General features: G+C 38.0%; 1 protein-coding gene across 5 annotated transcripts in view; it reads left to right on the forward strand.

Moving 5' to 3' along the window:
• The window catches only part of ASAP2 (ArfGAP with SH3 domain, ankyrin repeat and PH domain 2), a 254,664-nt gene that overhangs the window by 129,062 nt on the left and 110,096 nt on the right, over positions 1 to 15,506 (forward strand). For all 5 annotated transcript variants that reach the window (XM_020992602.2, XM_078149760.1, XM_020992604.2 and 2 more), the window contains exons 5-7: positions 3,172 to 3,246; positions 5,170 to 5,219; positions 12,234 to 12,363. In XM_020992602.2, coding sequence (XP_020848261.1) covers positions 3,172 to 3,246; positions 5,170 to 5,219; positions 12,234 to 12,363 — 255 coding nt within the window. The remainder of the gene's footprint in view (positions 1 to 3,171; positions 3,247 to 5,169; positions 5,220 to 12,233; positions 12,364 to 15,506) is intronic.

A 15,506-nucleotide genomic window follows, 5' to 3' on the forward strand; every position in this document is an offset into this window, starting at 1 on the left:
CCAATCTAGGCAGCTAGTTTGCCCAGTAGCTAGAGCTACTGGACTTGAAACCAGGAATACCTGAGTTTAAATACAGCCTCAGACACTTAGAAGCTTTGTGACCCTGGACAAGTCACCTAGCTGCTGCCTAACTCAGTTTCCTCGTCTGCAAAATGAGGATAATAATAGCAGGGTCATCATAAGGATAGAATGAAACAATACTTTTGTAAAGTGCTTTGCAAGCCTTAAAGTGATATGTTTATATGTGTAACATATGTAATATATATGCTAGTTATTAATACATGCAATTATCAAAAAAATTTTGCATGTGTCCGAGGCTAAGAATTTGTGGCTTAGTGGCTAGCTGGCCTTGGAGCCAGTAAAACTTCAGTTCAAGGACTGCCCCTGAGAGATACTGGCTGTGTAGCCATGGGACAGTCCCTCAGTCTCCCAGTATTCTAGTAACTTGAAAACTAAAAACTGCAGAAAATGTACCTACCTACTTGTACTAGGTGTTTTCTCACCTAGGAGTTACATATATATATACCTTTTGCTTCGCAGGTCCAGTTTCAAGCAAAGTGCCTTGCTCTTAGTAAGTTCTTAAAACACAGAAGGAAATGAATTGAATTATGGTGATGTTAGAAAATCTGTCTATTAAGGGATTTCACCTAGAGATGAAACTTGGTGGGGAAGCTTAGGAATTAGTGAGAGGACCTTGGGACAGCAGGTTTGCGAGATTCTTCCACCATAGTTTACAATGCAAATTGTAATGCAGAAATGGCACTTTGACCTTTCTGCTAATTCACCCTTGAGATTCTGGAACCTTTCCAAACTTGTTTGTTTATTGAGAGATTGATAAACTTTTTTCCCTCTTCTTTGTCTAGAAGTCATGAACTATGATAACTGTGGAAATGCTGTCAGAAATAGCCAATTTGGTAGTTCGTTTTGCTTAGTTGTCCTTAGTTAGAAGGAGGCTTCTTCTGGAAAGTGGGAAAGAGGAAAATGAGTCATTGGAAAGTGACAGTGATGTAAGAAAGGGAAAACACCAATAAAATGTTTGTTAAAAAATAATGTTAAAAATAGAATAGAGACTTTGAACATGAGTAGAAATGGAAACAGATGCTATAAATTAGAAAGGTTGAGAATTGAGCAATCATTCAACAAGTATTTATTAAACACATACTGTATGCCGTGGCTGGAAATAGAAATATAAAGATTGATGCTACATTCTAATGGCAGGATGCAGATAACTGGCTTTGCAATCTTCTTTAGCTGAGGCTTTGCAAGGTTACCGGGTCAAAGTTAGAGCAGTTAGTGGAACCAGCCTCTAGGCCAGATATGAGTGAGTGCTCTGCCAGGACACTTTGGTCATGGCAGTCACCTCCCTGTTAGTAGAGAGAATGGGGCAGGACTTTTCACTTACTTTTTACCTTCTAGTAGCCTACCTTTACTTACTCCACGCATATGAATTGTAGAATCATAAAATGTTAGAACTGGAAGGATTCTAGTATGATTGATTGTGTGTGTGTGTGTGTGTGTGTGTGTGTGTGTGTGTGTGTGTGTGTGTGTGAGATAGACCCCTTTGCCTCTCTAGTGAAACCCCTGGATGCCTTTTCAGAAGAATATTTCCCTCTCCCCATGATTGAAGTAAATGTAAAAACAAAAGTTTGTCTGTTGGTTAATGAAAATAAAGATGGGGGGCAGCTAGGTGGCACAGTAGATGGAGCACCAGCCCTGAAGTCAGGAGGACCTGAGTTCAAATGCGATCTCAGACCAAACACTTGACACTTACTAGCTGTGTGACCTTGGGCAAGTCACTTAACCCCGATTGCCTCACTTTAAAAAAAAATGTAACTTTTTTTAACTCCTAGAATATGTCTACAGACCCAATTTAAACTAATCCCCTTATTTTTTAGATTAGAAAATTCGCTGTCCAGAAATTAAAGACCTACCCAGTGGTCACATAGCTAGTAAGTGACCCAAATAGGTCAGCCAGTTGTTCTGACTTTCAAGTTCCATTGCTTTTCCCTTTCACCATGTGTTTGAACGCAGAAGTAATAAGTGATGATTATTCTTAAAAAAAAAAAACACCACATTTTTTTCTAACCCCTCTTAAGGTGGTTCTTCCTTGGGTTATTTTTGAGATATCTGTTTTAGAACTCAGCATCTAGCAGCATCTATGATCTCAGAAAGGTTTAAGTCGCTCCAACCCAAGTCTTCTGATTATTAAATCCAGTGTTCTTTCCATTGTACCGGAGTGTTTATCATTGGCAGCCAAACCATTTCGAGAAGTATCCTGCTGTCAAAGGTCCAAAATAAAGTCATGAGTTGAGGAATAAAGTGTCTTTAATTGAGATAACAGGGTAACATCACCCTAGGGGATGTCCCACGAGTACAGAGCACAATGGATTTCCCAACCTAGAGACCTATGAAAAGAGGGGTTTTTTTGTACTTTTAGGAGGGGTCAGGGAGGCAGTAATATGAGGTGACACGGCCAGGTCATGGGACCCCAGTGGCCCTTGGCAATCTGGGCAAGGAAAACCACTTTATTCTGGCTGTTTTGCCCCTCTGTCCAGAATCCCAACAAAAGGAAGCAAAGACTTTAGAAGCTGAGATCCAGCTTGAGCTAAATTTCTTTACAAGGAAAAATCTCTGGGTGTGTGGGGCAGGGGAGGGATTTAGGGTGTGGTTCAGCCCAACCTGAAGAAGAGTAAATATCTTAAGAATAGGAATGTTAAGGACATTACTAAAACTGACATTGCTAGGATCATTTAAGGGAGTGGCAAGTATCCTTACATTTAGTGTTTTAATAATTTCTGTCATGTTAACAGTTTTTCTGTCACTGCTTTATTTGAAGATTAGTAGAATGCAGCATTAGCAGGAAGATCCTTCAGAGTGAAATTTTAAAGTTTATGATAGTTAATGATTATTACTGATGAGCCATTGGAGTGCTGACCATTCTCTATTAGAAATAACACATAAATGACCGTTGATAGGATAACCATACAAAAGAGTTCAGAATTCATATAATCTTTTTTGTCAGGTTTTGAATACAAGTTTTTTTTTATCACCTAATGATCTTTAAGTCCTTGAAGATGATCTATGTACTATGTGATACTTTTATTATATTCCCTCCTTTCCTCTTTGAAAAGGACGGTGAATGAGATTAACTTATGTTTATTTATTTTTTAGATTCAGAATATGAACAACATAATTTCTTTCCCTTTGGACAGTTTGCTGAAAGGAGACCTGAAAGGAGTAAAGGGGGTATGATAACTTTATATTTTTAATCGTTAAATAGTACTTTTTTCCATATGATCTAGCAGTAAGGATAATATTAACCTACCAAGGCAGTCAGCTCATATATTCATTATGTTTTTAATATGGGGGGTGGTGGAGAATGGGAGAGACAAGATGGCCATCTGTTCTCCACATTTGCTTTTATTTGCTATCTTATTGGCATCATGAGTCAAAAGAATGGGCACTCTTGGTCTTTATAGTTTCAGCCTGACATGTATAAACATACAATGGGTACTAGCAGAGGAGAGGATGATGTGTTTATAGAAAGTAATAAATAGCTTCAGTAAGGATTTTGGAGACATAACCACACTTGGGACCTTTGGGATTTGGTAATGTCTGCTATTACCCTGGGCATTTCCATAGCTGTAGTCTGACATCTGAGCCAGCTAAGTAGGACTTTCTTCTTGCTTTGAATTGGGGACGGGGGAGGAAATGGGTAGAATAAGAAGAAAGGAGAAAGAAGAGAAGGAGATGGGCACATCTAGCATCCTAATGGACTAGAATATTTGTATTCATTGGTTGGTAGAATTGTCATTCAGCTTCAAGCTAGCCAACAAACAATTAAAACCTGATTGTCTGCTCAGCCAGCCAATTGAGTCAGGGAAAAAGAAATGACCTCCTCACCACATTTTTATATGTTCTATAACTATTTCTGGAATCTCATTATTATACCATTCCTGCATATGGCACTGACTAACGTCCATCAGGGAGAACTGCTGTCAAATAGTAATTTTCCTGGTTTGTGTGCTGCTCATCTGTTACAAGAAGAATGTGATTCCCACATAGTGATGCAGTCTTGAAAAAACTGCATTTTTGAGGCATAAACTGGTTTAATTTAAAAATCTTCCAAATTATATATGTCCTTGAGCTGAAAATTTTCTGGTTTTGACTTGTTGATTTTAAACACCAAGCTCTGAATGGTTTTTAGACTATGCAAATGGGTAAGGATCAGGGTTATATCAGGTTGAGAAAGCATGGATAAATTGTTTATGCAAAAAAGATTGAATTCAGTCAAAAGGAGACCTAGCAAGAAAGAAAATAATATAGCTTTATTTATTTTAGGGATTGCCCACTCTTTAGCGGCACCTGATCAGAATAAAGTTAAAGGCACTGCTCTCAATCATGCAAATGCAGTCAGTTGTGAAGACCTCAGAGCCAGGTGTTTCACTGTGTTCTTTACCACTCACCTCACCTCAGATCTTTGAGAAATAATGGTGTAGGCTCCCACTCAGGAGGCACAGACAAGACTGTTGGGATCATTTAGTGGACAGGTTAACCTTCGAGTAATTTTTTTCCTAGTCAGAGAAGGATGCAGTGAGCAAACGCAGATAATTACTGTTTCCTGTTTTGAGTGAATCATTCTATACTTAGAGCCACTTCTTAGTCTAGAGTCTGTGTCTATCACGTACATCCTCTTTGTAGACTCTTCATATGCAAAGATAGATAGATAGACAGATAGAAGGACAAACAAATCATGGTAGTGGTTTGAACTGATAATTCATTTAGTTAACTTTCTGAAAGTTAAATGGTTCAATTTAGAATGATATGTAGATGAATAAATTTTATGTGTGTGTGTGTGTGTGTGTGTGTACACACACACATACATACATACATACATATATATATATATGTGTGTGTGTGTATGTATATATGCATATATTCAAAAGGATGCTGGGTCATTTCTTTAGAGAGAGGAGTAGCCCCTTTGTTAACAGTACCAGCTCTTATCTACTTAAGAACATGTACTTTAGGTAGATTCATTGTAGTTTATGGAATCTCATATAGCCTAATCATGATAATTAATAATCTCTTAAAGTATATAACTGTGATAAGTGGGATTACTTGGTAGTTAATTCTTAGCCATGTCTAATTTGTGCTCTATGTTTACAGGATCTGAAAAAGCCTTTTGACAAAGCTTGGAAGGACTATGAAACAAAAGTGTAAGTGTTTTTCCCTTTTAGAAATAAATGCAGAGTTTAGTTTCTAGATTAAAACTGAGCTGTAGTTCTCAAAGGGATTTTAGAGAGCGGTTAGTCCACAGAGGAAAGTATCCATATTGCTGTGGTTATGCTTTGTGATGTCAGATACTTGAGTAGTTTGAATTTAAGGTTTGGGTTCAAATTCTGTTTCCACCTATTCCTGTATGACTATGGATAAGTCACTTTTCTACTTTGGGCCTCAGTTTCTTCCTCTGTAAAATGAGGACATTGGACTAAATAATCAAAGCTTTCTGCCAAACTCCTACAATCCTATGACTTTCAATTAAAAAAAATTAGCATTGTAAATACATATTTATGTTCTCTATCCTTTCATTATAAATTATTGAAGAAAATTGCTTTCAGAAAGTTAATTAACTCTCAGTTAAAATCGTTGGTATGGTTTTGTTTAAAGATGCTTTATCCATTTTATCATTCACAATGGCAGGGTTTTCTATTTTCCCAGGGGCCCTGAGTGGTTTCTGAAAGTTGTATTCACTCTTTCTGCTTTATGTATGTCTTTTGCACCATCATTTTCTCTGGAGAGGTCTGAGAGAATTTGAACAACCACCTAGTTTGAATGGAAGCAGCAGAAGTGAGTAGGTGTGGGGTAGTCCAGCAAGCGTGGACATGGGAGGTAGAAGATATGGGTGCATGTTTTTGTTCTTGGGCAAACATTTCTTCACCTCAGTGCAGCAGTTTTTACACCTGTAAATGAGGAGTTGGATTTTAATTAGTGAATTGGATAAAGGCATATACTGAATGTTACTTAATTTTTCAGATGATATGAAGTTGGGAAGATAATAACTAACTTGTTGGGTGAAAAAGTCAAGACCCAAAGCAGTGCCCAGAATACTAAAATGTCAAGTTGAATCGAGTTAGATAAAATTTACAAAATCTTAAACTTAGGTTCAACAAAGTCAACTTTATAGGTATAGGTTGATGGAGAGGAGGACACATATATGAATAGACATCATTTCATCTGAAAAAATCAAGGGTTTTTAGTGGACTGAAGCTCAGAGAATTAGCAGTAGTGTTTGGAAGCCAAGAAAACCAATGCATTCTCAGCCTACATTAAAGAGATAACATAGTAGAGTCCGGGACTAGGTGAAAAAATAGTCCATCTGTAGTTTGGGAGTACTAGGGGCAAGTAGGTGGCGTAGTGTAGAGAGTGCCAGACCTGAAGTCAGGAAGACTTCTCTTTGTGAGTTCAAATCTGGCCTCAGACACTTATTAGCTATGTGACTCTGGGCAAGTCACTTAACCCTGTTTACCTCAGTTCCTCATCTGTAAAATTAGCTGGAGAAGGAAATGGCGAACCACGCCAGGCAAGAAAGCACCAATGAAGTCATGAAGTGTCAGATATGACTAAAACAATTTCTTTGGGAGTGTTATGATTAGCTCTTGGGGCCATAATTTAGGAAGAACATTGATCAGATGTAATATGTAACAAGTGGCTAGGATGGCAGTGAGTCTTGAGATTATGACAATATCAGTTGAATAATAGCAATGATAATAATGATAGCATTTATATAGCACTTTAAAGTTTGCAGAACACTTTACAAATATTATCTCATTTTACCCTCATATCAGCCTGAAAGGTAGATGCTATTATTGTCTCCATTTTATAGATGAGGAAACAATCTCATTGAAGTGAAATATTTGCCTACAGTCATATAGCTAGTAAGTGTCTGAGGAACTGGGGATATTGAGTCTGGAGAAAGAAGGCTTGGGGAGGGGGTAGAGCAAAACAACTGTCTTCAAGTATTTGAGAGACTGTCATATGAATAAGGAATGAGACTTGTGTTGGCCATAACTAGAGGCAGTGTCTAGATGTGGCATAAAGGTGTATTTAGGCTTGAGGTAAGGAAAAACTTTTTAACAATAGGGCCATCAAAAAAAAAAGAAGGGACAGATATAGGAAATAATGAGTTCTCTCTCACCAGACGACTTCAAGCAAAGACTGACTAGCCACTTGTCAAAAGTATTGCAGATTTTTTGGTTCTGGTCTGGCTTAGAGAAGGTGGATTTTTATGGCACTTGTGAATCTGATTCTAGAAATACCAGTGGATGTTTTTTCAGGTTCTTTCCAGTTAGATCTTGGTGACTTTACTGAATGCAAATACATTTCTCTATCTATGTTTTGTCCTAGACTTTTAAGTGAACTATTTGATTTTGGAACTTACCTGCTCCCCATCCCCCACACCAAGTGGAAACTACTATTATTGACTCAAAACACTTTACAATTTCTGTACTGCTTTCACCATTCTAAGATGGGGAGACTTATTAATATATTGATTTTAATATAACTGCTTATGAAAATAAATTGTCACCAATTATATACTGTACTGCTGAAAACATACTTTTTTGTCACTTCAGTTTCATTGATAATTTGTTTTTAATATGTAAATGTACAGATTACTCCTGCTTTTTGAGAGGTCTTTTGTAACAAAGTAAAAGTTAAGTAAAACTAATAATCTGTTGACCTCATCTGAAAGTGCGTGCAACATTTCACATCTTAAGCATCCTATCTTCTCTGTTCTTAAAAAGTTAATGAACCTGTTTGCTCTTCATTCTTATTTTAAAATACATTTAAGAAAATTATTGTAGCATATGTATAGTCAAGCAAAACCAATTCCTCCATTGGCTATACACAAGTATCTGTGTGTGTATGTGAGAGAGAGAAAGAAAGAGGGAGAGAGATCCCATACCCCAAATTCAGCACTTCTCTTTAACAAATAGCTTGCTTTCATCATTGGTCCTCTGGAATCATGAATGATCATTGTATTCATCATAGTTCCTACAGCTTTCAAATTTGGTTGTTTTGACAGTGTTGTTGTTATTGTACAAGTTGTTCTCCTGGTTCTGCTTATTTAATTCTTCATGAGTTTATAGACGTCCTCAAAAATGTTTATTTTTATAATATTGATGTTAATATATAGGTATACATTGGAAACAATCACACAAAATTGCTAAAATTTAAAAATATTTTTAAAATATTTCTTTCATTTTAAATAAAAGTGTTTCAGTCCTTTTTATAATCACTCCTCTCTTCATGTTTTTATTGTCTTTCAGTAATAGTGAGACATTATAAGCTTCATTCAGGTTTTGTTCAAGTTAGATTTAGAGAAAACATGGGCTGTATTCAGATCACTGTGGTATCTAGGTAACAGAGCTGTGAGGCTTAATGGTTCCGATAATGATTGTCACAAAATATTTGAGAAATACAGAACTTTGCATGATTTTTTTTTCTTTTTTTCCCACTGAAGAAAGAATGGTGAAGATGGGGAGAAGGTCTGAGGAGCCAATGGATAAAAATTGTAGAGAGACATTAATGGGGATAAAGCAAACAGGGCATCTACACACAACAGCCTCTTCCTGAAAATAAAACAGAAAATACAATAACAGTCAACCTACCTGATTTCTGATGTGTTTGACAGTGTGCTTACTGATTGACAAAAGGACATTATGCTGCTGGGCTGCCTTAAGCCTTTCTCTCCAGTCTGCCTTCCACGTGACTGCTTGCGTAACGTTCCTAAGACAGTGTCGTGATTGTGGCACTTCTCTCCTCAGAAACCTTTAGTAGCTCATCGTTGCCTGCCAAATAACACTTAAACTTGTGACTTAGGGTCTCAAGGCCCTCCACTTACTGTCTCCAGCATTACTTGTTCATCCATCTTTTCTTTCATATATTTTTGTTCTGTTCAGATGGGACTATCTTCCGTCCTCTATTCTGTTCTGCTTCTTTCCTATCCCTATTCTTTAGCTCATAATGTTTCCCATGCTTGGAATAATCTGTCTTTCATCTCTGTCTGTTAGTTATTTCCCTTTTGTTCAAGTCCCAACTTGAGTCACCTTTTCCATGAAACCTTCTCTGATTCTTTCTCCTCCCTCCCCCAGATAGAAGTATTTTCTCCTCTTCCCCCCACTTCTTTCTACCCTTGATTCTCCTCCTCCTTTCCCTATCTCCCTTTTCACTTTCTCATTCCTCAGATTTCTCATAGCACTTTGACTTTTCTCTGGCTGCATTGCCATTTGCCTTTTGTTCTATTTCTGTACTTATTGTATCCCTCCTCCATTAGAGTTTAAGCTCTTCAGGCCAAATATTATGTCCTTTGTACCTCCAGGGCCTACAGTAGTACCTTACACATCTTAATGCATGTTTGCTAAATAGAATTAAATCCCTAAAATAACCCCAATAGTCAAACAGGGTTGGCCTTGTTATCTCTGCTTTATCAAATAAGGATCCTGAGATGGAGAATGCTTAAGTGATTTGTCCAGAGTTCTCTAACAAGTTAAAAAGCAAAACCTGTAGTAGGACCTAGTTTTCCTGACTGCCAGGCCTATAGTCTTTCCACCACATTACCCAGCCTCTTGTAGTAGAAAGAGAATTATTTGTGGGAAGCAGTCTATAGGTTGGAATGGCTTCCATGCAGGAATAACTTGAAAGGATTGGGTCTCTAGTCTAGGAGGTAGAGACTGATTCGATAGAAACTTCTGAAGTCTTGAAGTAGATGAAGGGAGTTTGGAATTGTTCAGAGAATCCCAGGATATTGTAATTAAGTACTCCAATTAAGAAGAGACTTTTAGGATAAAGAAAGGTAATTCTGTACAGAAGAAACTCCTTCTTGAAAAAGCTTTAAATAGACATTCAATAAGGGTTTCGATAAATTCAGGGACAATATGGCCATTCCCAGCCATATTGAGAGAAGTTAGTTCGATGACTTTAGTCTATAGAGGCATAATATATCATAGTCTGAAGGAACCTTAGAGATCATCTTAACCAACTCTGTTATTTTGTAGATAAAGAAACTGAGGCCCCAGGAGAGCAAGTGACATGTCTAAGGTCACACGGGTTGTACATCCCAGATCTCCGTCCTTCCAGTTCATTACTCATTCCATTTCATCAAGATGCAAGCCTTTGCTAGCGACAGGACTTTCATCTTGTTTCATGCGCTCCATCCTCGTACTCTTCTGCCTATGCCCTAGTTGAGTTACTATTGCTTGAGTGGAGGCATTGGCAGATGGGAGGAGACAAAGTGATGGAAAGTCTAATGTAGCAGCGACAGCAGCAGTCTAGGAGATTGGCAATGTAGCTGACTGGTTAAGTCATGGCTGTGGTAATAGGGAGGCAGACCAGATGGCCTGGCATGCTACCTGCTGGCACATGCTGGAAGTTGCTGACCTCTGTTATCCTCCTGGCTTCTATCCCATATGGCTAAATTTAGTTCATTATTACTGCTGTTAGGACAGAGTAGGGAATCTTATGATGAGAGTCACTAGCTTAACGAAAGAGTCCATCAAAGGTCAATTATAAGTAAAAAAAGAAAAAGTAAGTCATTGTGGGTATATTTTTCCCTTGGATAAAAAGAAAACATTCAACTTAAGTGCTTTTTAGATTAAGAACAGGGAACATAAAACTCAATTCCACATTAGCCCCCTAGGGAGAAATTATTCTCTGGGTGGCAGCAGCAGTGATCAGAGCAGTATTAGCCCCATGGACATAATGAAATCAAAATGAGGGCCAAATTGGGCCCCTGGGTCAGATATTCTCCTCTCTGGCCTAGACAGTTATAAAGTCCCAGAAGACAGATTGGCATTGTTAATATTTTAGGATGGGCCTAAGAAACCACATTCTTAAAGCTAGAACAGGCCTTTGAGAGCATCCTGTCCAACTCTATCATTTGACCAAGTAGGGAACTGAGTCCCTGCAAAAGTGAAGTGATTTGGCTAAGGTCACATAGAGAATCAGTTGCAGAATCAGGACTAAGACCTAATTATTCTGATTCACAGTCTAGGGTTCTTTCTCTTTATTCAGTTCAAGTAAGGAAACATTAAGTGTTTAGTATGCACAGGATACATTTTGTGTGTGTGTCTTGGTGTGGGTGGGGTTCAGTTGTTTTAAGTCATGTTCGATTTTTCGTGACCCTGTTTGAGGTCTTCTTTTCAAAGATACTGGTGTGGTTTGCCATTTCATTCTCCAGTTCATTTTATAGATGAGGAACTGAGGCAAATGGCTAAATGACTTGCCCAGGGTCACACAGCTAGTAAATGTCTAAGGTCAGATTTGGACGCACGAAGATGAGTCTTCATCACTCTGGGCCCAGCACTGTATCCACTGTACCACCTTTTCTCTTCTCTCTCTCTCTCCCTCTCCCTCTCTCTCTTTCTTTCTGTGTGTGTGTGTGTGTGTGTAAAGTAAAGTGGAAAGTGGTAGAAAGCTACACTGAGGTTTTGCTACCTCTATTTTAGGAGAACACAGGTAATTAATTCAACATGGAGAAATGACTTTCAAGAAGTTCAGAACCTGTCCTACAACTTTTCTGTCTATACCTCTTCCATAGCACATATTACCTGTTGTAGTTATATTTGTGTCTAGGTTTGTCTCCCCAGTTGACATGGCGAGCTTCTTGAGAGCAGGGATTTTGTTTCATTCATCTTTGTAGCCTGATGACTTTGTACAGCTCTGCCTCACTCAAATCTAATTCACACAGAAGTCAGGATATCACACTAGGAATGTCTATTGACCCACTTCGAGAATGAAAGACGAGCAGCAATAATACAACATGTAGCCTTGTAACACTTAGGACAAAGTGCATTGCACGTAGTAGTTGCTCAACAAATATCTGTTGAATTAAGTTGAACTGAGTAGGCATTATAAAGCTTTTTGAGGATCATAGGGTTTAGAACTAGAAAAAATGTTAAAGATTATCTGGTCTTCAGATAATCTGGGATAACCTGGGATCCAGAGGGAGAAGGTATGTGTGTGAATTGACTTGCCCAGAGTCTTTGGCGTGCATAGCAGAATTAAGATTCAAACCCAGATCGTTTGACTACAGATTAGTGCTATACAGGCCATGCTAAAGAATGATATTGGTCTCTGCAGGCTGTGTAGTAAGTAGGGGGGCCTGTAAGTAGGCTGCTCTGAATCCTTAGGTCAGTAGGCAACTTGATGTATTGCTGCTGTTTTTCCCCCAGGACAAAAATAGAAAAGGAGAAAAAGGAACATGCCAAGCTTCATGGGATGATTCGCACTGAAATAAGTGGAGCTGAAATTGCTGAAGAAATGGAGAAAGAAAGGAGGTTCTTCCAGCTACAAATGTGCGAGGTAAGATGCTGAACAAGCACAGATGTCCAGTGCTGGTAAAGAGCCTGGGAAGCAAATGAAAATCTGCTTTTATCTCTCATTAGGAGTCTTGCAGGTAGACTTGTCCTTTTCCAAGGGAGCTTAGTTTTTGTTTTTTAAAGAGGACTATTGGGCACAAGGGCAACATAGTTATTGGATCCAATTTTTCCCAATGACTTTAGCACATTAATTTTAATAAGGGAACCTAAGTCTTCTGTAGCTTGGGACTGGATAGTCTAACACTGGATCATTCATTGAATGAAGAAAAGGAAACAAAAATAGGGAAAAGCTAGCTATGTATACATACATACACATGCAGACTCACAAACACCACTCCATCACATATACACACCTCACCCCCAGTACTTTAATAAAATAACAGACCTTGTTCAGTGCCCTTTCACACAGCTTTTTGTCTTGAGGCTGATGTCATGCCCAAAGAGTTTGACCCTTCCCTGTGCTCTCTACCTCATCAGGTTATGGGCCAAGTTGCAAAATGGAGAAGCCAGTTGAGGGGAGAAAGGGAATATTATGATCTATGGAGTTCCTATTTAAATTTTATGGGGTCCTATTTTTAAAAAGCCAAACTGCCTGTCATTTGAAAGGTGTTTTCAAATAGATTCCACTTACTCACTAATAATTATACTTATTGAGGTCAAGGAAGCTTAGCTACCTTTCCAAACCTATTCTCTGTTTTAATGCATTCTGCTGTCTTGAGGGAAGGGACACTATAGGAGCCTTCTTCTTTTTTCATACTTAGTGAAGGAAGAATATCACAGAATAAATACTCTAAAATGTTGGATGCCAGTGGGTTTTATTTTTTTATTCTTCAATTGTGGGTCTTTTTTGGGAAGAAATATGAAAAAACAAAAGTTAACACATCTGTCTATCCCAGTGTTTGCTCTTCTTAGTAATATAAGTGTCCTGTATTTCGATGAAGTGTGTACAATCTCTAGGAAGTAATTAAACTTAAATTTATGTCAAATATGGGTTTCTGACATCAAAAATCAACTATATACAATTAACTCTTGCTTATCTGGAAGGAATCCAGAAGTCATTTAATATTCTGCCTTTCGAATGTCTGTTGACTTTGGTTTTGGTAGTACCTTTGTCTTCAACAATATGTCTAACTTCAAGAAATCTTTGATTCCTAGATCAAACACTAAGTGAGCAGTGGAGGCTAACTCAAATTGAAAAATGCAATATAAACAATTATGAGTGTATATATGTGTGTTATTCTGCAAGATTTTCATTTGTATGTAATTTGACATAGAGTTCACAATGTACTTCTAAATTAATGTGTATTGCCAGTATTGGCATGCAGTCAGAATTAATATTTTAATTTAACCAACTATCCAGAGGCAGCAATGGAGTAGTGGCTAGAGAACTGGCCTCAAAGTCATGAAGAAAGACCTGGGTTCAAGGCCCACCTCTGACATACTGGCTTTGTGATACAGGGCAAGTCACACGACCCCTTAAGTGCCCCCAGACTCCTCTCTCAGACTAGAAGTTACAGAACTGTTGCTAGTCTGCATTGATAGAATGCGTTTCCTCAGTGAGAGTTCTTTATGCCAAATAAGATTTATGGTCTGGACCGGTGTTCAAAAACCCATTTTTATGAAAGGCATTGTATCATACTGGGAGTTAGAAAACCAGGTTCTTGCCCCAGCTCCACAACATATGTGATCTTTGGCAAGTCAGTGGGTCTCTTTGAACCTCACTTTCCTCATCTGTATAATGGGAGTAACAACCCTTGCCCTGCCTACCCCCGGGTGTTGATAAGATCAAATGAGGTTCAGTTGGAGGGAGAAAGAGTAAATATGAGTGTGAGAGTGTGTGTGTGTGTGTGTGTGTGTGTGTGTGTGTGTGTGTGCATGCGCATGCACGCGCTACATAAGTAGTGAATTTGGAATGTGTTTGTGCATTTGTTCCTGTGCTTGTGCAGAGCCTTATGTCCCAGGCTGGAAAAGAGACTTTTTAAAAAATTCTGTACATACTACTTGATAAGCTTCCCAAGTAGTTCCACATGATGTGTAATTGAACATGTTATGGGTAGAAATAATTTTCCATGTTAGGTATGCATTATTTTGGCAGTGTCTGTGAAACACTCAACTCCAATTTAAAGAGAGACTCATGTCTAAAAGATGGCATTCAGGCTTAGCTCTGAAATTCTTTTCCCATTTTAATTAAATGCATTTTAAAGCTTGTTTGAAAGCTTTTTGAAAACAAGCACAGAAATGCAAAAGTCACTGTTATTCTCCCTCTCTTCTTCAACCTGTGTTGAGATATTTCAGATTTGGTCATATTTCTAGCTAAAGATGTTCCACATGACTTTCCTTAAGTTTAAGTTGCCTGCTTAATTTGGAGGGGGAGAGAGGGAGTCCTTTGTTTTCTTCTTCTTAGTAGCATATGAAACCTATCTATAAATCTAAATCTTGACTAGTGCTGAAGTTACTAGTTTGTTAGCACCCTCCACGTGAATTAATAGATAGTAGAGCCAAAGATAAGTTTAATTGGTTATTTTTCTTCTTCCTCTACCTATCAACATTATCAGTAATAGTAACATGATAACATAATTAATAACAATAATTAATACAAATAAAAACAAATAATAGTAATTAACCAACAGTTAGCAGTGTAACAATCAGTTACATTAATACAATAATATTAATAATTTACATTGATATGTTTATGGCTGAACATAGGCTTTCCTGCCATGTGCGAAACATTGAACCTCTCTGAATGTCAGTTTCTTTTTTAATGAAATAGGAATAATAGCTTTGATATTTCACTGTTGTTGCCTTTGAGAAGTGATTTTGGGGGGCAGCTAGGTGGTGCAGTGGATAGAGCTCTGGCCTTGGAGTCAGGAGGACCAGAGTTCAAATCTGGCCTCAGACATTTGACACTTACTAGCTGTGTGACCCTGGGCAAGTGACTTAACCCCGATTGCCTCACCAAAAAAAAAAAGTATGTAAAGTGCTTTGTGAACCTTAAAGCACTATATAGGTGTCATTTCTTCTAATAATAATAATATATGCCATATGTAGCAAGCATGCAATACCTAAGCAGTCTAGGATCCAAGGATTTAGTGTTGGAATGGGCCTTAGCTGATTGTATCCCTTCAG

The sequence above is a fragment of the Phascolarctos cinereus genome, unplaced genomic scaffold (genome assembly GCF_003287225.1).
Source record: "Phascolarctos cinereus isolate Bilbo 61053 unplaced genomic scaffold, phaCin_HiC Scaffold_2;HRSCAF=192, whole genome shotgun sequence".
In the NCBI taxonomy this organism is placed as follows: domain Eukaryota; kingdom Metazoa; phylum Chordata; class Mammalia; order Diprotodontia; family Phascolarctidae; genus Phascolarctos; species Phascolarctos cinereus.